Consider the following 27,573-nt stretch of genomic DNA (forward strand, 5'->3'; position numbering starts at 1 on the left):
AGAAGGGGGGGGGCATTGTCCCTCAGCCCAGCCTGCACCCTCTCCAATTTGAGACATCCCTCTCACAATCCAGGACTGCTGGCTCCCACCTGCTTGCCTGCCTGCCTGCCTGACTGCCACTAACTGCTTCTGCCTGCCAGCCTGACCATCCCCTAACCACTCCCTTGTCAACCTGATCATTGCCTAACTGTTACCCTGCTGGCCCTGTTGTCCCCAACTGCCCTCCCCTGCAGGCCCGATCCCCCCCAATTGCCCTCCCCTGCCGGCCTGGTCATCCCCAACTGCCCTTCCCTGCAGGCCTGGTCACCCCTAACTGCCCTCCCCCACCAGCCTGGTTGCCCCCAACTGCCTTCTCTGCAAGCCTGGTCATCTTGTGGTACCATCTTGTGTCCACATCTGGGCGGCCATCTTGTGTGTTGGAGTGATCGTCAATTTGCATATTATATCTTTATTATATAGGATGTTAGTAGTTGTGATGTGGAATCTGATTGTGGTAGGTACATTTTTTAGCTGGTTGTTCTTGCACCATTATCACCTTTGGGACTCTTAACTTGACACAAAGACTTTTGACTATGAGTGGAATGGATTGATTAACCTGTGCAGATTTGAGAAAAGAGCATACAAATTTAATTTGTTTTACATGATACTAGCTTCTTAATAAGGAAATGAAGACCAGGAGAAATTGTTAAACCTCTGTGTTTTTGTGGGTTTGATGCAGAGTGGATGTAAAGTTGTGGAAAGATGTAAGGGTATGAGGTAAGTAAGTGTACTAAAGTGGAAGAAATTGTGTAAGACCTGTTTGTTTGGGTTCTGGCCAGAGTCCTTTTATCTTTGGCGATAAAGATGCTCCTTTCTTCCCAATATAAAGCGGGCACCTCTCACGTGAAAGTTTTATAATCTCCTTCAGGATTGTAGGGCAGAGGGTATGGGGGTATATCTGAGAATTAGAGGGTCAGAGAGAGACCATTTTGTTTCTGCTATTTTCTTAAAACTCTTTAGCTTAAAATATTCTATGTAGCTACATTTTGGGGTAGCATGTCCTGAACCCCATATATTTAAGTTGTATGATGCAATTAAAAAACAATAGCCATTCACAAAGGATATTTGTGAGAATTGTAGATCATTTGATAATGACCTGTTATCCAGTATGAACTTCTATGTGTGTTTTTTATTGTCATAGAAAGATAGTGCTTGGTATTATACAAAGTAACTTAATATGGAAATAATTCATATTGTTATCTGAAGTAATTGTCTTGATGTGAAGTAAAGTTGCTTTAATATTGAAAAGGGAATTTTAGTGTACAATTATATATTATCACTAATATTTTAAGTGTATTGTTAGAATATTGGTAAGATTAATAAAAGTCAGAATTAGAAAACCTAAGCAATCAGCTTTTTGGAAAATTATGACTAAATAATATATATTATAAAAAGTTAATAGTTCTTTAAATCCTTACCTTAAAATATTACATTATAGCTCTTGTCAGATGGCTCAGTTGGTTAGAGAATTGTCTCATATACCAAAAGGTTGCAGATTGGATTCTTGATGCGGTGTGAGGGGTGCATGTGGGAGGTGGCTGATCAGTGTTTCTCTCTCACATCATCCTCTCTCCCCCTTCCTCTTTGTCTAAAGTCACTGAAAAAAATGTCCTTGTGGGAGAATTAAAATATATACATGTTTATTCCTAAAAGATTCAAAACTTATTCAGATGTAGTAAAATGTCATTTAAGGGCCTCTTTCACTCTCCCCAGTTTTTCTCCCCTAAAATATAACTTTTGTCAGTAATTTGGAATGCAACTTGATATCATTATACACTGTGCAGAATGGGCCTTTAATATATAGGGTGGAGCAAAAGTAGGTTTATAGTTGTTTGTATAGAAAATCATGCAATAATTTCTAAATAATAATACAAGAAAAACTTTTGTATATTTACAACTGTAAACCCATTTTGCTACATCTGTGTATTAAAGCACTAATTAGTAGTATTCATTATTTATTATATCCCCAGTTTTTCTTTGGAAAAATTAAAACAGAATGTAAAGAATAGTATAACATTTGTGTTCATTATTCTAAATTGCTTTTTTGCTGTTTTTTTTTTTTAAATATATATTTTTATTGACTTCAGAGAGGAAAGGAGAGGAAGAGAGAGATAGAAACAGTGATGAGAGAGAATCATTGATCTGCTGCCTATTGCACACCCCACATGGGAGATTGAGCCCATACCAGGAATTTTGCCTGACTGGGAATCGAACCGTGACCTCCTGGTTCATAGGTTGATGCTCAATCACTCACCTGTTTTTTTGTTTTTTGTTTTTTGTTTTTCTTTTAAATATATTTTATTGATTTTGTACAAGGAGGAAGGGAGAGAGATAGAGTTAGAAACATCGATGAGAGAGAGTCATCGATCAGCTGCCTCTTGCACACCCCCTACTGGGGATATGCCCACAACCAAGGTACATGCCCTTGACCGGAATCGAACCCGGGACCTTTCAGTCCCCAAGCCGACGCTCTATCCCTTGAGCCAAACCGGCCTCGGCCACTCACCTGTTTTTTAAGGAATAAAACAAAGTTGAAATTTCTAATATGTATTCAAAACAAGATGAATATTTTAAAAATTCACAAAAATTATATTACTCTATTTCATCTTATTTCAACTTGCTTTTTCCACTCTATAGCTATCTGTTGTTGATGTATACAGTATTTGCTCATTCTGAAAATTTTAAATTTTCAAGTTTTTTCTTTTAAAAATAGTTATTTTTTAAATTATGCAGTATTTAGTTGTGTGCATTAGGAAAACTCAAATTAACTGCATTCTGAAAAATAAGTTCCTGAGATTTCCTTTCAACAATACTTTTGAAACAGATAAACTTACTTCCTGTCTCTCAGTTTCCTGTATCCATGGCAACCTCTGTTTCACACACTGACTGTGGAGGAACTAATGTGAAGAGTGGTGTTTCCTGAGCAAACTGTGATTTTAAAAGAAAAAAAAATTGCAAGGGTGGAGGTCAATGGTGCCACAGAAAGAAATGGAGTTTAGAAATTTCTCTCTGCAGACTTAGAAAGAAAAACTTTACCTGAATCAACCGAGTGTTAATAATATGAATGTCCCATTCTTGGTAAGACTATTTATTTAATATAAGCTTTTAGCTAAAACAAAACAAAAAAATAATTTGTTTGTGAAAAACCGTAGTTTCAATAGAGTTTAATTGTTTTGTAATGAACTTGTATTTTTATAGTTTGTAATGTTATTTAATTGATATTAGACTTTAAATTGATAAAAGGACATATTATTTCTGCATCTTCATTTGTCACTTTTCTTATAGTCAATTGTAATATTTTAAATGAACTTAGCAAATATTTTATTTTGCAGTTAATTAAATTTGAGTTATCATTTTGTCAAACAGTGGACTAATGTAAAGCATTCAGGTCCTAATAATCCTAGAACATATTCCAAACTCATTATTTTATGCTATCATTGTAGTATAACTTATGTGTACTTAGTATTATTGGTTGCTTCTAAATAAAATATAGAATTTTTGGTATTGTAAAACTTTCATTTTAAGAACATTTTTATGATTTAAAGTTTTACCTTCTCATAGCTCATTCGGATAGAAACAGAAACATCAAGAACAGGGCTTTGTGCAGATTACATTTTTCTCTGCCTTGCCTATGACCCTTTCTTCTTGTTACCTATTAATAATTCGCATTATTAATCCATAGGAGATAGTTACTTGTGTGTCTGTTTGCCAGCTCTGCACTGGGAGACAAATTAACTGCCATGATTTAGGCCTTTCAAGTATTTCTAGGAATTTTTCTGAAATTACCGTTTTTCTGTACCTGGCAGAAATAACTTATTTCATATAAATAAGTGAATTAACAGGGCTTCATTCTCTTGTAGCATTATATTAGGATAATGCTGGCATTGTGTGTGTATATCCAAAAGCCTTTGTTCTTTTGAGGCACCTCTATTTTCTATGTCTAAATAGTAATTTTATGAAACATTTGGATCCTGGAACATTTGAGGGGCTTTCCAGTCTTTGTAATTTATATTTACAATATAATCAATACCCTTTGTTCCAGGAGGAGTATTTAATGATCTAGTTTCTGTTCAGTACTTAAATCTGCAAAGAAATCACCTCACTCTCCTTAGGAGTGGTACTTTGTTGGCACGATTGTTCTTCGGATAATTGATTTATCTAACAACATTTTGAGGATATCAGACACAGGCTTTCAACATCTTGGAAACTTCTATTATTTGTATCTAGAAGGTAATAATTTAGCAAAAGTACCATCAGATGCTTCTGAAATAATTAAGAGCCTTAAAAAACTTTCTTTGTCACATAAAAGCAATACAGTCCTTTGCATTTAAAGAGCTTGTCAACTTGGGACATTTGCTTCTGAAAACTTAAAGAATTAAAAACATTACTAGGGATGGGTTTAATGGACTTAATAATCTTAAACATTTGACCTTAAGTCATAATGATTTAGAAAATTAAAATTTTGACACATTTAGATTTTTAAAAAATTAATTTACCTTAATTAAATTAGAAGTAAAATAATCAGCATTGATAACGATACAGTTGAGAACTTGGGAGCATATTTGAAGTTCCTTAATCTGTCATTTAATAATCTTACAGACTTACATCCAAGGGCCCTTAAGCCATTGTCTTCATTGACTCATCTTCAGGCAAATTCTAATCTTTGGAAATGTAGCAGCAAACTGTTGGGCCTTCGCAACTAACTGGCTAGCATCTTCAGCCATTACCTAAACATCTATTGTCAGAACCCCCTCATCCATGTGTGGCAGAGCATTGCATTATATTAAGTGGACTGACTGTACAGATTGCGATACATCTTCGACAAATGTAACCAGAGCTTGGGCTATCAAATCTCTTCATATTCATCACAAGACTACTTCGCTAATGATGGCCTGGCATAAAGTAACCACAAATGGGAAACATTTGGAAAACACCGAGACCATTTCTATCGGGGAACAAAGTTCACCTTCCAGTAGATTTTTTCAAGAGAATACCTTTGCTAATCCACTAGAGGCTACTGCAGTGCTACCTGTGAAATTACAGCTTGCTTCTTCTGTTAACTTGAATTTGGAAAAAACCAGCGCTCTACCAGTTGATGCTACTTCAGTGTCAGGGAAGACATCTCTAATTTGTACACAAGAAGTTGAAAGGTTAAATGAGGCTTTTGACATTTTGCTAGCTTTTTTTATCCTAGCTTGTATTTTAATCGTGTTTTTGATCTACAAAGTTGTTCAATTTAAACAAAAACTAAAGACATCAGAAAACTCAGGGGAAAATAGACTTGAATATTACAGCTTTTATCAGTCTGCAAGGTATAATGTAACTGCCTCAGTTTGTAACACTTGCCAAAATTCTCTCGAAAGCCCTGGTTTGGAGCAGATTCAACTTCATAAGCAAACTGTTCCTGAAAATGAGGCACAGGTCATTCTCTTTGAACATTCTGCTTTATAATTCAACTAAATAGTGTCTGTAAGAAACTTTAGTGCCATGGGCATGAATAAAACTGAAGCTTCCTTGTAGAATTATAAACTTTATTTGGATATATAATGAATTACATGAGCTTAGCATTAATAAATAATGTTTTTAATAACTTGTGAATATCATTTATTCAGCAAATATTTTCTTTGATAAGCACTGTATTAATTATTAATAATAGCTAACATTTTTCTGTACCAAGCACTCTACTAAATACTTGAGATACTACATTTATCTTTAAAAAGCCTTGTAAGGCCTGGCTGGTGTGGCTCAGTGGTTGAGAACTGACCCATGAACCAGAAGGTCCTGGTTCAATTCTCTGTCAGGGCACATGCCTAGGTTACAGGCTCTATCCCCAGTAGGGGGTGTGCAGGAAGCAGCTGCTCAATGATTCTCATCATTGATGTTTCTATCCCTCTCTCCATCTCCCTTCCTCTCTCTGAAATCAGTAAAAACATATTTTTTTAAAAATGACTTGTAAGGTAGTGCTGTCTACATTTGACAGATCAGGAAACCTAGGCAGAGTGAGTTTGAGAAACTCCCACATTCTCACAGCTTTTGACACTTTCTAGATCTGTCTGACTCTAAAGCCCATGCTCTTAATTTCATGCTACACTGCTGCTTAGGCGCTAAGGTTATAATTGTGAAAAACATAAGCACAGTTTCTTTTCTTGGTAGAGCTTAAAATCTAGAGGAGGGAACACGTGGTTACTATACAGTACTTATTTAGTTTACGTGTCTTTATATTTTGTTTGAGATCTCATGGAACAAAGATTTTTATGTTATAATGTAGTTTCCTCATGTTTTGGCTTTTAAAACCCCTTATCTTCATTCATCACTTTCGTCTATGAAAGACTCCTTAAGCACTGTTTTCAAGTCTTCTAGAATGGGGACCTGTGAAATAATAGAAAATACTTAGCACTTATGATCCTCCCAGACCTTGTCCTATGTATATCTTTATCTGGATGTTCATTAATATTCTTTAAAAAACTGGTAAACGAAAGTATTTTTTGAGCTGCTCTAGCAAATTAATGGAACTCAAGGAGGGTGTTGTGGTCAGAAGCACAGGTATAGTGTCCTAATTCTCCCTTTCTCTCCATACACACACATTCATGCCCTCACTCCCCTGGTGTCTGTGTTCAATTGGTTAGGCTTATATGCATTTATACAACTCCTTTGCTTGATCTCCCTCTAACCCTCAGCTTTCCCTACCTTCCCTCTCAGGTTTGATGGTCTGATAGATGATTCTCTCTCTTAAGGTGTGTTTTTGTTCATCAGTTTATATTGTTCATTAAATTCCACAAATGAGTGAGATTATATGATATTTATCTTTCTCCGACTGGCTTATTCTACTTAGCATAATGTTCTCCATGTCCATCCATACTATTGCAAATGGTAAGAATTCTTTCTTTTTTACAGCAGCATAGTATTCCATTGTATAGATTACCACAGTTTTTTAATTCACTCATCTGCTGATGGGCATTTAGGCTGTTTCCAAATCTTAGCTACTATGGTGAATTATGCTGCTATGAGCATAGGGGTGCATATATCCTTTCTGATTGAAGTTTCTAGTTTCTTGGGATATATTCCTAGAAGTGAGATCACTGGGTCAAATCGGAGTTCCATTTTTAGTTTCTGAGGAAACGCCATACTGTTCTCCACAGTGGTTGCACCAGTCTACATTCCCACCAGCAGTGCACGAGGGTTCCTTTTTCTCCACATCCTCACTAGCACTTTGTTGATTTGTTGATGATAGCCATTCTGACAGGTGTGAGATGATACCACATTGTCGTTTTGATTTGCATCTTTTGGATAATTAATGACTTTGAGCATGTTTTCATATGTCTCTTAGCCTTCTGTTTTCTTTCAAAAGATTCTATTTAGGTCCATTGCCCATTTTTTTTTATTGGGTCATTTATTTTACTTTTATTAAGTTCTATGAGTTTCCTGTTGTATGAGTTTCTTGTACATGTTGGGGGGTTAAACCTTTATCAGTGATAACATTTGCAAATATGTTCTCCCATAAATGGGCTTTCTTGTTGTTTTGTTGATGGTTTCTTTTGCTGTGCAAAAGCTTTTTATTTTGATGTAGTCCCATTTGTTTATTTTCTCTTTAGTTTCCATTTCCCTAGGAGCAGTATCTGTGAAGAAATTGCTTTGGCATATGTCTGAGATTTCTCTGCCTGTGGATTCCTCTAGTATTTTTATGGTTTCCCATCTTATGTTTAAGTCCTTTACCTATTTTGAATTTATTTTTGTGTATGGTGTAAGTTGGTGGTCTAGTTTCATTTTTTTGCATGTCCAATTTTCCCAGCACCATTTATTGAAGAGACTATCTTGATTCCATTGTATGTTCTTGCCTCCTTTATCAGATACTAATTGAGCATAGGTTTGAGTCAATTTCTGGGTTCACTATTCTATCCCATTGGTTTATATGTCTGTTCTTGTGCCAGTACAAGGCTGTTTTGAAACAGTGGCTTTGTAATACAGCTTGATATCTGGTATTGAGATTGATCATGTAACACTGTTTTCCAGAGCACATTATTTTCATTTTGGTCTGAGCTCTATGACATACAGCACTTCCCAGGAATTTAACTCCAAGCCACAAAAATCTTTTCATATAACTTTAATAACATTAGCACACTTGGCTTTACAAAACTTGTCCTGAAGGGGTGTGTGTGTGTGTGTATTGATGATTTACCATGTAATTATTTATTGCATAGCTTTGTTTCCAACAATGTCCAATATACACTGAGTGGCCAGATTATTATGATCTCTGAATGGGCCTATTAGAGGCCTGGTGCATGGATTCGTGCATGGTGGAGTCTGGCCAAGCCTGGCTTAGGGGGGGTGGGGAGGGGCATGGTTAATTGGCCGGTCTGCCTGCTGGTCGAACTTTTCGTTGAGGGGACAATTTGAATATTAGCCTTTTATTATATAGGATATACATTGAGTGGCCAAATTATTATGCATTCAGGGACCATAATAATCTGGCCACTCAGTGTATACAGTAGTAAGGTCATACCTCATCCTCATAATTACCAAATGCCTAGTAAATTCTTTTACTTTTTTTTATAAAACAAGAACCAATCTGTCAAGTGAACTCTATAAACATGCAAAACAAGCATTTCGTGGGTTTCTTCAATGGAATGTTTTTCCCAAATAGTTCCATACAATCTTTGATCACCTCCTTTTTTAGTAGAACCTTAGTATGTCTTCATTTGGCAATGTTTACTTCTTAAAGCAGCCTTAATCATGAAAATCACATAATATAGCAGTTTCTTTTCATAGTTGATTGTAGTTATTTTTCATTGTCTTAATAATCACCTTTTCCCCCTTGTGTATGTGCATTGAAAAGTTATTTAGGGAAATGGTTTATAATGTAAAAGCCTTTGTACGTGTAAAAAGTTCAATTTTCATTTTAAAATAACTTAGTGAATTTCCACTCTGATTTTTTTTATTCCATTTCCTTTCCAGTATTTGTCAGGGGTATTAGATTTATTAATGTACTTTTTCATTACCATGCAGAGAATTGCCCTATAGAAAGACTATATGATTCCATTTAAATGACAAAAGTATTTGCAGCCTTGGTCCTGGAAAAATATTTAATGGATGCGGGAAAAACAAAGCAAACTAATTTTAGTGTAAATGTCACCACTTTTGTAGCCTCTGTTATGGTAGAAATTTTGTAATAGGACTGATAAATCAAGGCTTTTTTTCTGTTGCCATTTTCTTTCAATAAACTTGTTTTTTGATAAATCCTATTAAACAATATAAATAGAAAAGTATAGTTAAGAGGATATTTTATTTGGTTGTGGCTCTTAGTGCTTAAAAATTTATTTTCTTAAATTATCCTAATTGCACTGATCTATATTTAAGATATAATGATGTGAAAGTAACTTCAAATATTAAGTGTGATATGCAGATAGTATCATTATGGTGTGGTTAGATCAAAGAAAATTCTAAAGTTATTTCTTTCTTTCTTGGGCCTGCTACTATGAAACACTGTAAATCAGCAATTTTATATGATGACACTGTTTAGAAAACTGAAAATTGTGTTTGTTTCTACATGACTGTTTTCCTTCTAAGTCCAAGAAAATGGAGATGTGATAGAAATATGTAAATCTATCACAGAGAAGTAATTTAAAGCACATAATTTATGATGAAGGATCGGTTATATAAACATGGAAATGTAAAATGCTCACTAGAAAAATACTAATAAAACTTGGACTAGAAGAAAGAAACTAAAGTCATGTTTACATTCAACCTAAGTTGTTTATTTAGGATAGCCAAATGAATATTTCATTTATATGTGCCCTTGGGGATTAAAATTTTTTCTTTATCTTTCTAAAGGCATTTTGTTTTCTGAACACCTGTGTTTGGGATCATAATCATACAAAAGGATAGAAATAATTTTTAAGACTGCATTTTTTTAAGGGAGGTAAATAAGCACAAGAAAGTTGGATTTTCTTAAAGTACATCTTTTTATAAAGCAAGGAAAAAATCATTTTGCATGAAGTTTCTGCCATTGATATACTTTACAGATAGATGTTTTTATAGACCCAGAGAATGCCTTAAAATATTATAGCTTTAGGAAATACTAAGTCAAGATTAATGTGCATTTGACTGAAAAGACAGATTACTGAAACTGTGAAATTGTTTTAAAATATCAAATGTCTCCCTACTGAGCACAGTGTTTCATGTCTCACCTATTTATTTAATGTTTGTTTGTGTGTAACATAGGTTACCACATACTTGAAAAACAAAACTAGCAATCTTTGAGAAGGCCTGACTTCTTCCTGTAGTGTCTTTGTAACTTGTGTCTATGCAGATAAATTAATATATCAGCCAAGTCTGTACAATAAGAAAAGGAAAAGAGTGTGTGATAAGTAAAAAGGAAGAAAACGTTCTGGTTACTAATATGTTTCCTTTTCGATTTTACTTTCATTCTCCTCGTTTACATTCATTCTTCTCTTATCCGTGGTGTTAAATTTTCCTTGCACTTCCTCAAATGACTATTTCAGAAATAGAGTCTAACACAGCTAACTTTCTATCCCATTTTCTGCCTCATGTCTAGTGTAGAGTAATAAGCTGTAATATGTTATCTGCAACTCAGCTACCCATGCTTGTAATTTAAAAGAGAAATAAGTAAAAACATTCTGAAAAGAAAACGAGCGAGGACTTCGGGGATCATTAATTCCCATGATTATTTATTGAGTATTCACATTATGCATAATGGTAATCTATGAAACATAAAAATGTTGACATAACACATAGGCTCTGCCTCATGTTACTTATAATCTTAGGGAGAGCAGGCCTGAAGAATTAAAGGGCATTAGGAGAAGCCCTTTAGGAGAGGATAGTAAAAAAAAAAAAAAAAGATGCCACATTAGTTGCATGCCAAATGGATAGTGCAGAAGTTTTAGGTTCCTGGACATTCAAAGGACAGAGTGCTGCTCACTTACAGTGGGTAAGAGTGGTCAGGGAAGGCCCCACGAAGGAAGGGTGAGTGAAGGTGAATAGGAAATGGAGGGAGAGGGAGAGCATTGGAGGAGCAGGAGGGGAGTAAGCAGATGGAGGGTCCGGAACTCTTATGTCCAGGTGGTGCTGACTTAATGGGTTGAAAGCTGAAAGGAAGAGTAATGCAATGTACCTGTGGAGGGGTGGGTTCGACAGAGAGTGCAGAGGTTCTTGATAGCCCTTGACAGTTCTCAAAGCAAGGAGAAAGAATGAAACTTCAGAGACTGGAGCAGAAAGCACCATTTGCCTCCTTGAAGCCCTCAGTAATAAGGAAACAATCAATTTGACTCCATTTAACAATGTGGAATGAAAATAAGTTTAAATCAAAATTGGGGCTTCTTTAGGAGGAGCATCTATCCTAATGCAATCAGTGAAAGATGAGTTAATGTAAAGATCCCACGTTTCTGGGGCCAGAGATGAGAGAGAATAATGATTGGCCAGTGCTGCTTTAGCACTAGCCAGATGATAGGATTCCCTGACTTCAGATAAGTGCCAGTTAATGAGTCAAAAATGCCTGTAAGAACTAGGAAAGGCAGTTAATTATTCAAAATATCATAATGATTTAAAACAAAGAAAGGAAATCTCATTTGTTGTTTAATTTCTTTGTCCTTCTTGCAGACTGTTAGTTAGTTCATAATCAACTCCTTAGCTTGCACAGTGCTTTCCTCAGTTTACCCCTCTAAATCATACAACAAGTACCCTGTTTCCCCGAAAATAAGACAGTGTCTTATATTAATTTTTGCTCCCAAAGATGTGCTAGGTTTTATTTTCAGGGGATGTCTTATTTTTCCATGAAGAAGAATACGGTACCCATTTATTGTTAAATGAAAATAAAGGAAATTTATTACCTGTATAGGTACAGTAGTACGGTAGTTGTCAACACAAACCAGACAAACTGAATCCTACAGTATTAAGAATTTACTCATTTACTCAATGACAATCATGTCATCATCTTCTGGAACATCATCATAACAATCCAATTCCTGAATTTTCTGGTGAATTTCTTGTGACTCCATTTCTTTCAGAATCAGTGGAACAAATCTCTCATGTTTATCCTAGGGAGGGGGCCTTATTTTCGGGGATGCCTTATATTTCACTCAGAAGGAAACCTGAAAGTAGGTCTTATTTTTGGGGAAACACGGTAGCATTCACAAGTGCAACACACTTCCCTGTGTGCATTCAAAATTATGTGCCCTAGACTTTTAAGCTTTCTTGAGTTTCTGAGTTCTCTGAGGGTGGCGCCTTTATCATCCTGAGGCCTATAGTGATGGTTGACACATTTTGAGGGCTCATAAAATGTTAACTAAAATTAATGAACTTAACTATGGTGAGCTATTCTTTAGGAAAGGTTGGCCTGGATAATATGACCACTTTTTCTAATCACACCTTTCTTTATACATTAATTGGTATTTCTGGTGTAAATATACCTCCTGTATTAAGTTTTGTCTAGGATATTCAATCACTTTTTGTTTTTGTTTTTTTTACTGTATTGTAGAAGCTAGTGTAGAATTTAGAAAGTCTTTTCGGGACTAAATTACTATGTCCTAGTTAATGTGAAATATCACTTATTAAGCACTGGTTTGAGGTATTAAGACTGAATGAAATATAAAATTACATGTTTTTTTTTTGGCTACCTTCCCTTTTCCACATTATACTTGGTGATTTGAATGAATGTGCATGAGAGGACAATTAGAGGATGATACACTGAGAAGAATTCTAATACAGTATTACTCATAACTCCAATAACACATATGAGACAAAATTCTTGAAGTGTTGAAGTGTTTTTCAAAAGAAAATACAACAGAAAGTAATATCTTGTTGTGTTTAAAGAGATAGTGAATATAAGATTATCTAAGTACTTGCCTTTCATCATTTCCCCTTTTTCCTCCAAACCTCTTTTCATTTCATTCCTCTGAGGGTTTATAGCTCTCTTTTTATTGGTTCATTTTAAATGTCTAATCACATATTAAAGCATTTTATTCAGATAATTTGTATATTATAAAAAGATTGATTCTTAATTTATAAAAGACAAGGTTGAGAGTATTGTGAATAAGTGAAGCAAAGACTAATATTCAACACTTAATATTGAATACTGCCTGAAAGAACTAGATTTTTAAACGCTTCATTTTGAAATGTTACATTTACACATTTGGAGGGAACACTTTTATAATACAAAAGGAGAACAAGAATATACAACTTCTTAATGCTTATTTTCTTTCAATATGTGTTCTATATGTCATGAAAGTACAAGCCTCTTGTGGCTTTTTGGGGGGTACTTTTCCCAAACTGCTGAGTGAGTGTACATCCTTTCGTTGTTTTTTGAATTTGAATGCCTTGAAGATAATCATTGCTTAACTTCTCCTTTCACTCATCCCAGAATATGGCTTCTCCCTTTCCACTCTTTTTCTTCAGTCCTCCTTTTCTAGAATTAACTCTTCCCATTCAAAGCCAGCTCCCATGCCTTTCCTCTCCTGGCCATAGTCATGTTCCCCCTTTCTGAACGGGATGTCTGTGCCTCCTTCCCTCTGGCACTTAATAAGTACTCCAGGGTGAGCACGGTGTCTCCTGTTTACTGGTCTTCACCCCAAACTCCAGCTAGATCTCTGCCTTCTGTGACCTTCTCTGTGCAGCAGGTTACATACACTCCAATGAAAAGAATGACTGACTGAGGCTGCCTCACCTCCCTCCCTTTATCCCTACTAGATAGCCTTCTTCCAAGCCAGTTGGAGGCAGGGGAGGAAGGAGAGAGTAAATTCCAGTGATCACATGACTGACTTCTCTAAGTCTGAATAGCATGTGCCAGGGCTATAGTTTTCTCTCTGAAGAGTATGGACAGGCTGAGCAGACTATTGTCCTCTGGCCTCTGGCCATTCTGCTGCTCTAAATATCATTAGCCATTCTTTTGTTGCTGTTAATCCTCACCGTAGGATATTTTTCCATTGATTTTTAGAGAGAGTGGAAAGGAGGGGGAGAGACAGAGAAAGACTGATGTTAGAGAGCCACATGGACTGGTTACTTTCACACACGCCCGACCAGGGCCATGGATCGAGCCTGCAACCGAGGTACATGCTCATGATCAGAATCGAACCCAGAACCCTTCAGTCTATGGGCCTGTGCTCTGTCCACTGAGACAAACCCGTGAGAGCTCATTATCCATTCTTGATTCTAACTTTTTAACACTTTTTTTTTTTTGTCATCATTCATTAATTCTTTCTTTTGGCTTTCTAGAAATCTCAAGTACCTGAACACATTAGATTTGCCTCAGAACTTTTCAAGATTTATTCTGGTCCCAGTAGTGTCATCTAACAGCCTCATCATTTATGAGAAAGGGGTGAAGTTACTGCTTTTGGCAAGAATTGTGCAAAGTTTATTTTATGCTGCAGTCTATCAATAACTGTTCTTAGACATAAAGGCTAAGTCTTAGTAAACGACTTGAAACCTAATGCTCTAGAATTGCTGCATTATTTATAAATTCAGCATATTGCTAATTACTTCTTTATAATTCTATATAATAAAGATATAACTTCTTACCTTCTCTTCAAAAAATGTGCTCGTGATGGTAGCACCACATTGATCAATATGATAATTTGATGTAACAGACATAATCGAATGAGCTGGCTATCAAATTATACATTTTTATCTCTAATATACTTCCTTGTAATTCATACTCACCCACGTACCAGAACACAGTCATTTCCTATGTGTTAGGAAAACTCACAATGAATCCTTTGAGAAAACGCACAGTATTCAGAAATTCCATTGATTTTTTTGTGTGTGTGAAATTTCTTGGTGCTTGGAGGTGATGTGAGTAAGAAGGCAGCTGCCTGAATGAATTCTTCCTAAATAATATTCACACCAGCCCTATAGAGAGCCTTGAAAGCTGTAGTTTAGAGGGTTTTTGTATTTTTCAGCTGATTGAGATCAGTGTTGATAAAATGCTGGATGTTCAACAAGAATCTCATCCCTGCTTAGCATGCTGGGATGGCTTAGTGGTGAAATACTCCACAGTGAGAGGGGGAAATGGCTTTATTTCCTGCCATGTGTTTGCCATCCCCGACTCCAGCCTTCATTTTACAAACAGAGAAACCAACACCTCAAGAAATAAGTAAACTTCAGTAGGGTTGCACAGTTAGTAGCTGAACTTTCAGTGAAAAGTTTTGTTTTTTTCATTTTAATCCCAGTGTTTTTCAATAAGTCCTAATAAGGTAGACCGTATGTTCGTTTCTTTAGAGATTTTTTAGTCTTTTATAAGGGAAATATATTAACATCAAGAATATATGCTCAAACACTAGAGTATATATTATTAGAATAGATACTAATAATTAGAGTATCAACTGGTTATTGTTTGCTCATGTGGTGATTTCGTTTTCTAAAATCAGATCCCATTTGAATTTATAGACAAAGAGTTTTGACTTTACAAAGGTGGGACTGTGGCCCAAAGTGTGAAGACTTTGGGAACTGCTTTACTGAACATCTTAAAAATTAGTTATGCGTGTTAGTGCAGCATGAGAACACTGTGTCCCTGATAGAGATGATACTATAAGTTCCCTGGAGACAAAAGTTGTAATTTATTCAGTTGGTTTTAAAATCAAATATTATAATTTAGTGTGCCAGTGGATGGGTATGTATTCCCACTTTTTTTAAAGTCAGGTTTATTAAGGTATAGTTTACCTGTAGTAAAACCTTTTAAGCATAGTTTTAGTAAATGTAACCACTACCAAGGTATAGAATATTCTCACCACATCAGAAAGTTCCCCTGTGTTTTTGTCTGGAAGCCACTGACCAAATAAATAATTTTGTCTTTCTGGAAAGTGGCATAAATGGAATCATATAATATGTAATCTTTTGAGTCTATTTTATTTCTTAATGTAATGTTTTTGAGATTTATCCAGGCTGTTTCATGTATCTGTAGTTTGTTCCTTTTTATTGCTAACTACTATTCCAGTGAATTAGTATTCCACAATTTGTTTATCCACTCACTAGTTGATAGACATTTGGATCATTTGCAGTTTTGGATTTTAATGACTAAAGCTACTATGGATAGTCACATACAGATCTGAGGGTTGGTCTTGGGTAAGTTCCTGCAAATGGGATTATTTGGTTATAATGGAGTGTGCCTAACTATAAAAATTAGCCAATGTGCTGAAACCGGTTTGGCTCGGTGGATAAAGCGTCGGCCTGCAGACTCCCAAGGTCCCAGGTTCAATTCCAGTCAAGGGCATATACCTTGGTTGCGGGCACATCCCCAGTAGGGGGTGTGCAAGAGGCAGCTGATCGACGTCACTCTCATCGATGTTTCTAACTTTCTATCCCTCTCCATCTCTGTAAAAAACCAATAAAAATATATATTTTTTAAAATTGCCAATGTATCTTCCAAAATGAATGTGCCATTTTTTATTCTTACTTGCAATGTATGAGAGGTCCTATTGTTTCTCAGACTTTCGAGCACTCAAATAAGGTCAATCTTTATTTTATTAAAATCTCATTGTGGTTTTATTTTTTTTTTTTTCTCATTGTGGTTTTAATTTGCATTTCTCAGATAACTAATGACATAAGACATTTTTTTACTGATATATGACATCTATATATATTATATACATACTAGAGGCCCAGTGCACAAATTCATGCACCAGTGGAGTCCCTCTGCCCGGCCTGTGGGATCGGGCTGAAACTGGCTCTCCAACATCCCCCGAGGAGTCTCAGATTGCAAGAGGGCACAGGCCAGGCCAATGGACCCCACTGGTGCATGATTGGGGCTGGAGAGAGATGCGGGAGGTTGGCCAGCCAGGGAAGGACCATGGGAGTACTCCAGGGCATGTGCAGACCATCTCGCTCAGTCCCAGTTGGCAGGACCTCAGCAGCAAGCTAACATACCAGTTGGAGTGTCTGCCCCCTGGTGGTCAGTGCACATCATAGCAAGTGGTTGAGTGGCCTTAGCATATCATTAGCATATTATGCTTTGATTGGTTGAACAGCCGACTGGATGACCAGACATTGGTTGAACAGCCGACTGGATGACCAGACACAGCTTTTATTATATAGGATATATTCTTTGGCAGAATCTCTGTTCAAATATTACCCATTTTTAAATTGAGTTATTTGTCTTAATGAGTTTTTACTTTTGTATATATTCTGGTTCCAAGTCTTGTCAAATACATGTTTTACAAATGTTTTTTCCTAGTCTGGCTTTTTCTTGATAGTGTCTTTAGGAGAATAAAGATTTTTAATATTTAACATTTTTGTATCTTTACCTTTTTAGTTATAAAGTCAGCACAAGACTATTATAGTAAGTTAAAGAATATTATAAAGCATCTCTTTTCTATCTAATCTACCCTGTTTCCCTGAAAATAAGACAATGTCTTATATTAATTTTTTCTCCCAAAGTTGCGCTAGGTCTTATTTTCAGGGGATGTCTTATTTTTCCATGTGCTAGGTCTTATTTTCGGAGGATGTCTTATTTTTGGGGAAACATGGTACCTTTCTAGTATCAAAGCACACTAATAATCTAGTGAAAGAGAAGTCTTAATATATGCACAAGATAGAATTTCTGCTTTGAGAAATATATTTTGAAAGTTTTCTTTGAATTTTAAAACTAAAATTTCTCTTCATGTTCAAGAGGACAATTAGAAAAAAGAACACCTATTGAAATATTTCAGTTTAACCTGTTTTGCTCTCCTTTTATCTAGTGTTATCCAAGATAAATTCTGTGGAATTATAAACATTTCAGTGGAGGGCCTCCATGATGTCATGACAGAAGATCCTGAGACAAGAACATACAAAGAGTAGGTGGATCATTTAATTAATTGCACTTGATAATACTTGTGGGGGAGGGGTAATTAATTATATCCTGCATGAGTTTTGTTCACTATCACCATATAAAAACAGAATAGCAACTGTTTTAATTTTGTCTTCTATGAAGAAAAAAATTTTTTTTTGCTTATACTATTGTTTAAGATCAGCTTTATCTTGTTAGAGCGAAATTCTATATTGGGCTTTTTATTTTATTTTATTTATTTTTTAAAATATGTTTTTATTGATTTTTTACATAGAGGAAGAGAGAGGGATAGAGAGTTAGAAACATCGATGAGAGAGAATCATCGATCAGCTGCCTCTTGCACACCCCCCACCGGGGATGCGCCCGCAACCAAGGTACATGCCCTTGACCGGAATAGAACCCGGGACCTTTCAGTCCGCAGGCCAACGTTCTATCCACTGAGCCAAACGGGTCTCGGCTATATTGGGCTTTTTAAATCTTAATTGTTATTTTATGATTTGACATTAACTTAAAAATAAAATAAAAAAAACAAGTGTATATTAGCATATGAATTCCTTTTTAAAGATTTGTTTTTAATAGGTTGATTTTTTTCCAACTAACAAAGTTTCTTCCCCTTTTAGGCAAGTTATGGGGTAAAAGAGATGGATAAGCATCCTCTTTTTGTATTTGCCTGGTGTAAGCATCACTGGCACTTTTAAGATATTAGAGGGTCACATGGTACTTGACTAGTTTCAAAGAGAATATTAAAATTATATTCTTTGGGAGAATAGTTAAAATCATTATCAGGAATGCTGATAATCTCATTTATATAGTTATTAACTTGAAATTGTTTTAAACAATCATTTCATTCTTTTTTAATTAGTAGAATTGCTTCAACTTTTCTCTTATTACTGTTGAAAAAGGACATGTTTCATGTAATGATAAGTAGGGCTTTATGAGATTCCAGGTCACCTTGTGGTTTCCTCAGTAAAGTATTGAGCCCATTTACCATCTGCAAATGGGAAAGATTGCTGTTTGAATCATATTTTGTTGAGAAATATTGAAAAGCATGTTGAATCTTATTAAACATACTGGAGGCCTGGTAGATGAAATTGGTGCACTGGGAGGAGGGTGTCCCTCAGCCCAGCCTGCACCCTCTCCAATCTGAGACCCTATGAGGGATGTCCGACTGCCTATTTAGGCCCGATCCCAGTTGGACATCCCTCTCACAATCCAGGACTGCTGGCTCCCAACTGCTTGCCTGCCTGTCTTCCTGATTGCCCATAACTGCTTCTGCCTGCCGCCCTGATCACCCCCTAACCACTCCCATGTCAGCCTGATCAACACCTGGCTGCTCCCCTGCCAGACCAATTGCCCCCAACTGCCCTCCCCTGTAGGCCTGGTCACCTCCAACTGCCCTTCCCTGCTTTCGAGAAACACCATCCGAAGGATGTAAAGTTTCAGTATGGTGATAAACTTGTCCGTATATTCTAAAACAGTATGGCCCATATTCTGATGGCGATGCAATATTTGCACCCATGGAAGCAAAAGCAAAAGAACTATTTATGGAACTAATATTTTCCATGAAATTTTTACTGTCAGAATCTCCGTTTGTCATTAATCTTTTTAAATATGCCAGGTATTCTGGAAAATGTATATAATTTGGACAGACTTTACTTTTGCTACAACATCAAGTAAATTTCCCATCAGATGGTTTTTCATCAGAGAAATTTAGTGAGAGGCAAAATTGACATCTAACAGTCATTCCACCACAACTATGTTCGAAAATTGCATCGTCATGTACTCCATTTTCGCTCAGAAGGCAGTTCCTACCAGTATTGGTAGCACTTGTTGATGACTGTTCTTTAGACATATTCTGTAGTCACCACTGCCTTTTTCAACTTCAAAGGCATGTTGGTCTTGACACATTTTCTGTCAATGATGCCGGCTTTTTTCAGCTTCAGAGCTACATTTTGCCAATAGTACAATAGTTTTTCAGATACATTCTGCACAGGCACCACCTTCTTTCAAGATCAGATGCACGTTGGTCTTCAGACATTTTCTGTCGATAACGCTGGCTTCTTCCAGCTGCAGAACTACGTTGTATCAGTAGTTGCTCTTTAGACATGGTCCACCTCCCTGCTGTCAGAGCCTGAGACTCAGGTGAATGAGAGTCCTGGCTGTCAGGCCGTTGAGAGCTGTCTGACCAATGGCTGATTCTGGCTGATTCTGTGGGGGTGGGACTTCCTCCTCCCTGCTGGCAGAGTCTCTGTGGGGCAATGACGAAGTAAGCATTCCACCAGGCCTCTCACACTGCCCGCTCTCAATGGCTGCCCCCTCCCCCTGAGACTGGAGGACTCCTGCAAGGCTACGAGGACTGGGCGCAGCCATCTTGTGGCTATGGGTGCCACCATCTTTGTGACGGAGTGATGGTTATTTTGCATATTATCCTTTTATTAGATAGGATACAAATAAAATATGTCTAGCACTTAACTTTACTACAAAATGTAAGAGAAACCAAGCTTTTTAAATTTTTTTATTGTTTAAAGCAGGGGTCCTCAAACTTTTTAAAGTGGGGGCCAGATCACGGTCCCTCAGAGAGCTGGAGGGCCGGACTATATGAACTACTAATTCCTACTGTAACACCTCGGCTGCGCCCACTGCCCAAAAAACCTGGCAGGCCAGATCAGACTCCTCTGCGGGCCGCATGTGGCCCGCGGGCCGTAGTTTGAAGACCCCTGGTTTAAAGTATTACATGTAAAAAAAAAAAAAAAATATATATATATATATATATATATATATATATATATATATATCCTTTTTTTTTACCCCCCATTGACTTTCCCCCAGCCTCCCCCACCCCCTGTCACATGCCTTCATCCCACCTTCCCCAATGTCTTGTGTCCATTGGTGTGCTTATTTGCATGCACACAAGTCCTTTGGTTGATCTCTGCCTCTCCCTCCCCAAGACTCCCCAGCCTTCCTGCTGTAATTTGACAGTCTGTTCAGTGCTTTACTGCCTCTGTATCTATCTTTTTGTTTATCAGGTTATAATGTTCTTTATTTTCCATAAATGAGTGAGATCATGTGGTATTTTTCTTTCATTGCCTGGCTTATTTCACTTAACATAATGCTCTCCAGGTCCATCCATGCTGCTGCAAATGGTAACAGATCCTTTTTTTATAGCAGCATAGTATTCCATTGTGTAGATGTACCATAGTTTTCTAATCCACCCATCTGCATTGGTTGGGACCTATGACTGATTAATTACTGAATTCCACTCTTCTACACTAGGAAACAGTGAAGTTTGTTTCCACCAACTTGATACACTAGACACTATGCATTTCTGGTCTCCTTGGCACCAGTGTTGACTGAGTGGGAAACTGCATTTCTGTCATCTCTGCTAATGGTGAAGAGCAGTGATGCAGATATTCAAAACAAAATGATTCAGGTCCAGGTGCCATCAGGGACAAGTTCCTTGTAGCCTAGTGGTTATATCATTTGGAGCATAAAGTTGATTGTTACATAATCAATAGAGTTTTAATGATATTATGTTTTAAATTATTACTACTGTTATGAAACGTATAATAATCTACAGACAAATGAAATTTAGTGGTAAAAGAATTTGTATTAATTTTAAGTGTTTGTAAGTATCATTTTTTAGAAAGACATAAAGTTTACATCTAACTGCCAAGAAATATATGGTTCAAATTTTACTTATAAATAAATACCTTAGAGTTTACTACCTTAAATGCTCAAGTAAAATGCTCTAAATTCTTTTTGGTGTAGCCCTTTTTAAAGTGAGATATTGTTTTGTAATTAAATTTTTTAAATTTATAAATCTAATTCATCTACCGTGTTTCCCCGAAAATAAGACATCCTCCGAAAATAAGACCTAGCGCATGGAAAGATAAGACATCCCCTGAAAATAAGATCTAGCACAACTTTGGGAGAAAAAATTAATATAAGACACTGTCTTATTTTCGGGAAAACAGGGTAGCTATTCACATTTTTATATATAAAGTCATTAATGTTGTCAGTGATTTTGAGGATTTGTTTTTAGTATGCTAAAAACTTAAAAATTTATTAAAAACATTTCTTAAAAACTGTAGCTGTATGTTGATGTCTCATCTTGAAGAACCAAAAGCAACAGAAGATGAAGAACCACCCACAGAACAGGATAAGAGGAAAAAAATGGTAAGTTACAAAGGTAGCTTCTAAAAATTTGGGAGAACCATATATCATCATATTCTGTAGGCTTGAAAATATCTGTTAACCCATTCCTCTATCCCTTATTGCAAAATTAAGGTAAGCTAGCTGAGCTTTGAAATTGGGAGTTTATTCCTGAAACAGATTAATTTTATTTCTTGATATGAAATAATTGTTTATTGTCTTAGCAGAGCAGTGGGTTTGTTCTTTTACTCACAGAAAACACATGGCCCTCAAATCGTGTTTAAGTTGTAATGCTGATTCTTTTGTTTTGAGGAGATTCACTGACGTTACTTCATTCCAGGTTATTTCTTGGATTTTTTGCAAATGACTTTTTTTCGATATACATTACAGACTTTTATAAAAATGCCTTTGAATTAATTGCTAAATTGTTTAGAAAACTATTACTTTTTACTATAGGAATATAATAAGAAAAAAGAATAAAGAATGGGAAATGCAAAATATCTTTCCTCTTTTTTAAATCCTCACCTAAGGGTATTTTTCCATTAATTTTTAGAATGAGCGGAAGGGAGGGGGAGAGACAGAGAGAAACATCCATGTGACAGAGACACACTGGTTGGTTGCCTCCCTGTAAGTGCCCCAACCAGGGTTGGGAGTGAGCCTGTAACCGAGTACGTGCCCTTAACTGGAATTGAACCCAGGACCATTCAGTCCTTGGGCCGATGCTCTACCTACTAAGCCAAACAGGCTAGCGCTAAAATATCTTTCCTTTAAAATTATAATATTGAATTTTTTTTTAAAGCTCACCCAAGGATATTTTTCCTGTTGATTTCTAGAGAGAGTGAAAGCAAGGGAGAAGAAGGGGAGAAACTAATAGAGGAGAACATTGACACACAATGGCAGTAGAGTACCATGTACAAAGCTTTGATAATTAGTATTTGTAATTAGTATTTCCTTTGTGAGCTTGAATATCTGCTCACAGAACTTGTCTTCTGGTGATGATGAAACATACAAAAGGCTGGCATCGGACAGACAACTTTACCTAAGGCTGCTTTTATAAAAAGTAGTGAACATTTCAAATGGTAGATTTAATATAACTTTCCTTACAACTGAGACCATCAAAAGCAATGTTAAACTTTCCCAAATTTAGAAATACACAGTTTCAGTGATCAACCTACAAGTGACATTAAAACAATCCAAGAGGATAGGAAGAAATGAATTTAAATAATCCAACTGAGGTATAATGAAGACTCAAATTGATAACCAGGCAGCCTCCTGGGTTAGCAGTTCTTTCTGTTGTAGGGCTACAATATTAATAAAATATAGTTTGAGATCCAGAGGTTAAGATCTTTCACAGTGGCCACATAATAGTAATCAAAAGATACTGGAAAGAAAATTATCTTGAAAATGCCCTTGGAATTAAATAAAGCGATGGCTTCTGGTTTTTGTTTTTAGTTGAGATTTCAGATTAATTGCCTACTGACATCAGTATTGTTCTTGAGTATTACAAAGCAGGCAACCTCATTATTTCTTCATTGTTTACTTGCATTGTTACCAGAAACCTTAATCAGGAAGAGTTCAGCAACTTTGCTACTGGTCCCTTGGAAACTTCAACAGTGTGGCATTGAGTCAGAGTAAATAAAGTCTTCGTGTTTATAGATGAAAGATGTGGCCTACTTTGGGAGAACTTACTTTCAGTAACTTAGATATCATTCCAGTGACCCTTAGATTGTCTTCTTGGCAGTTCTTCCTACTTTCATTCTCACTTTTCCCTTTTTGCAAAGCATTGTCCTACATAAGGAAGTTCCTATTTTGAAGAGGTGTATTTTTATTATATTTTTATTGATTTCAAAGAGGAAGTGAGAGATGGAAACATCAGTGATGAGAGAGAATCATTGATTGGATGCTTTCTGCATGCTCCACACTTGGGGATGGAGCCTGAAACCTGAGGCCAGAATGTTTTCTGTTGATTGTTATCTTTAGAGAGTGGAATGATGGGCTATTTTTAATTACATTTCTTTTGTTTTTCAAATATACCAATGGGAAAGAGTACTTGTTTGTTTTATTTATCATTTATGTTGTTTATTATTTTTATTTCTCATTTTAAACCAGAAGCATGTAGTGAATGTGAATGGCATAGCAATCCAGGATGGGGTGCATTTACTGTGGTCCTGCCACAGTAACTACCTGGCTTTCCTAAGAGAAACCCTGGGCAGTTGTGTTTAAGGGTCTACAGCATGTTCTGTTCCTTTTAGGGTCCTTTCTACCAGGTTTTGAGTCTCTAGATGGATGAACCCTTAGTTGTTGGGAGATTATGCTAATCTTGCAACTCCATGCTCAGAGGCCCTAGTTCCTGAGGTTAGACAAACCAAGTGAGTTTCATTTGACAAACATTTCCACCATGAGACTGTTTGGGAAGCTCTTGTGAGAAGGGAGGCAGGGGCAGTGTGTCGCTGTGGGCGAGGTTATGAGGAATTTTAGACAGGCGCGGGTAAGAGGGCCTGTTTTGCCCTTTGACGCAGTATGGTCCTCTCTGCCCCACAGCTGGCCCTGAAGGACCCGGTGCACACCGTGTCCTTGCAGCAGTTCACCTACGAGAAGCTCAAGGCGCAGCAGGAGCTCCTGGGCGAGCAGGGCTTCCAGTCCCTCATGGAAACGGTGGACACGGAGATCGTCACCCAGCTCCAGGAGTTCCTGCAGGGCTTCTGAGAGCGCAGGGCTCTCTGGCTGCCTCCGCTCCGGCGGCCAGCCAGGGAACCCACCTGCCATCTGTGAGCGCCTGCTGAGACATGAGGAAAGCCTGTGTGCGAAACAGAAGCAAAGACCACACCTTTTTACTACAAAATGCAGTGACTGAATGTAAATCCCGCATAACTAAAACCACAAACCTATTCCTCAAAAGAATTTAATTTTATATTTATGAGGGGCCCTGTGTTTACTAGAGATAGATTTGATGGTATAGCTGCTTAGTTTCCTGATAAGAGAAGAAACTATTTGATTACCTTTTAATCATGTGCTCTTAATGTTTGAGAAAATGAAAGTTAATGTCTGAGATGTTTTTCTGCAACCAAAATTAGTAAAATTTGGCTGCCTTATCTCTTTTTTAAGCTAATGACACTACTAGTTTGAGAAAGGACAAAGCTGTTCAGATGTAATTTAAAGAAATTAGTGCACCAGGCAAAACTCTATAAATAGTGACAAATACACATTACTAGATTAGCTTGCAAGGGAGTTGCTTTCATCTGACATAGAAAACGTGTTTTATCAAACGAATGCTTTTATTTTCATTCTAGTAATTTGTTACCATAATTAGTAAAGGTATTTTTTTTTCTCATTTTATGTTCAGTGATTATATTTAGTCTTTAAATACTCATTGTAAGGCCTGCAGAAGTGAACCTGTGGTGCTGCAGTACCAGGTGGGAGACCCCGGGTCAGGATTTGGTCCTCGTTCCTGTGTTCCTCCAGAGGCCCAGGGCCACCAGGAAGACCCAGGCGGCCAGACCCATGCTGCAGCGCGGCTGCTCCCACTCACCCATCCCAGGCCCCTCAGGCGCAGGGCTGCCTCAGGGGCATGGTGAGGTGGGTGCCAACACTGATGTGACAAGTCTTCCTTGTTCCTCCAACATGCAGCACCACTAAAGGGGAAACGGGAGAAGATACAGCCTTTGTTTCACTTGCCACTTGTTATTAGGAACCTTTAAAGCATTTGTGAGGAAACACTCAAAAACACTGTTGTAAAATGTCTGGTCTTTCTGTGGAGAGTTGGTACAGCGTGTCCCTGCAGGAAAGCACCGCCCCTCTGTGAGTTGCGGATCCCAGAATGTATAGAAGTATTGGATGTTTTCAGCAAGAGAAAGAAAATGTGGTCCAAATTAAATTTTCCAAAGATATCTTACACTTGATTTGACTGCTTATTTCCCCCCCACACACACAAAAACAGAGTTCATAAAAATTGCCCAGTGAATTTTAAAGGGAAGTTTTCTTTCATGCTCTGGTGTTGGCACTGTCCAGGTAGGAGGCAGTGCTGTGTGTAGCAGGTGCTATTTCCCCTTAGTTTTCATTTAATTCTAAGAGCTTCTCTATGCTTTTTCTTTATCACCATTCCTCAGTCTGCAAGACTGATCTATGGAGAACAATTTATTTTTGTTGTCTTAATTATTTTCATTTGAGGCGCTATTCCTATTAGTGTTAATAAAAAATTTTCAAACATACTCCAGTTTTTGAGCTGCAGTGATGTGCTCATCTTCCCAGTCCTGACAGGTTTCATTATAGTGTTACAGCAAATATTACTAAAATAGCCATTTTGGAAAAATGTAAAAAACTTAGCTCTTGGAAAGAGATTATTCATTTTTTTTAAAATCAAAGATTAACATAGGCTTTGTAAATAGCTCAGAAGAAACTCCATCTATCTTGAATTTTTAAGTGCTTAAGACATAAAATTTAAATATTGATTTATAGAATTATGTTTATTAATGCAGTCTTCTGGCAAATATCATTTCTGTTCCGTAAACATAATCCTTTTCTATTACTTTCCAGAGAGTTCTCCCATCCTCTGACAAAGGCCCAGATAGCCAACAATAACATTATAAAGTTTTTGCTATAAATGGTTTTTCCTCCCCTTCTCTTTCTCATATTAGACGAGCTGCATCACTACACATTAAAAAGACATAGTTTTCCTTGAAAAGTCTTCACCTTGGATCTGTATTTTACCTATCCCTTTATTCAGCAGGTATATGCAGAGTTCCGGTTTTGTACCATGGTGCTAGGCTACCTTCTGGGTTAGAACGGTACTTACCTCACAGAATTTTACAATTTAATGGAAGCACTCACCACCCGGGTATTAGAAAAATGTGGTTCTAACTAGTGTATGTTCAGGAATAGCAGGGGAAGAAGATTACTTACAAAAGAGAAGGCTGCTGGCACTGTTTAATTTTCATTTGATGTCCATTTAAAATCTGCCCTCAAACAGCACAGTTTGGTGAGGGTATTGCAAAGTAAATGTCACTGTGCTAAAACTGGGTAGCTGTGATTCCAGACTCAGAATTGCTTGAAATTACTCTGACTTACAAAATCATAATTGAGATTTTGGAAATGTTAGAAGCTCTGTAGCCTAACAACTAATTCCTGATTCTACGAATTACAACTTAAGGCTCACCAACTACAGACAGTGGGTTTCTATTCTACAGACCTTATCAATCTCAAGTAAAAATTTAAAAGTCGTTGCAAAGAGCTGAGGAAAGGATAAGATGCATGCCATGAAAAACAAAACTAATCCCCCTACCTTAGAAAGCAAGTTTAAATCTATAGAGCATTCATACACACACACACACACACACACACACACACACACACACAGATAGTATATGCACTTTATTTTATTGAATCATTTGAAAGTATAGACCTTTCACCTCCCAATTCTTCAGCATACCTCTAAGAATGGCATTCACTACATAACTACTAATCATTATACCTAAGAAAATATTAATGCACTAATCTATATATATAGATTATATATAATATATTACATATATACACACATACATATATACATATATATATATACAGTATATATATATATATATATATATATATATATATATATATATACACACACA

The 27,573-nt window shown here is 36.7% G+C and overlaps 2 protein-coding genes across 2 annotated transcripts in view; both read left to right on the forward strand.

Moving 5' to 3' along the window:
• Window positions 1-25,848, forward strand: part of IPO11 (importin 11) — an 88,090-nt gene extending 62,242 nt beyond the window's left edge. The window contains exons 28-30 of the mRNA XM_084880784.1: window positions 17,721-17,816; window positions 21,901-21,985; window positions 24,503-25,848. Of these exons, the coding sequence (XP_084736910.1) occupies window positions 17,721-17,816; window positions 21,901-21,985; window positions 24,503-24,667 (346 nt within the window). The 3' untranslated portion in view covers window positions 24,668-25,848. The remainder of the gene's footprint in view (window positions 1-17,720; window positions 17,817-21,900; window positions 21,986-24,502) is intronic.
• On the forward strand, window positions 3,915-5,621 carry LRRC70 (leucine rich repeat containing 70; the record flags this gene model as incomplete). The annotated part of the gene is given in 6 exon segments (XM_084880823.1): window positions 3,915-3,920; window positions 4,152-4,269; window positions 4,639-4,736; window positions 4,738-4,765; window positions 4,768-4,787; window positions 4,789-5,621. Coding segments are annotated over 6 exon segments (972 nt in total). The 3' UTR covers window positions 5,491-5,621.
• Window positions 25,849-27,573: the final 1,725 nt, after the last annotated feature.

Source organism: Pipistrellus hanaki (assembly GCF_964339955.1).
Source record: "Pipistrellus hanaki genome assembly, chromosome: 4".
NCBI classification, from domain to species: Eukaryota; Metazoa; Chordata; class Mammalia; order Chiroptera; family Vespertilionidae; genus Pipistrellus; species Pipistrellus hanaki.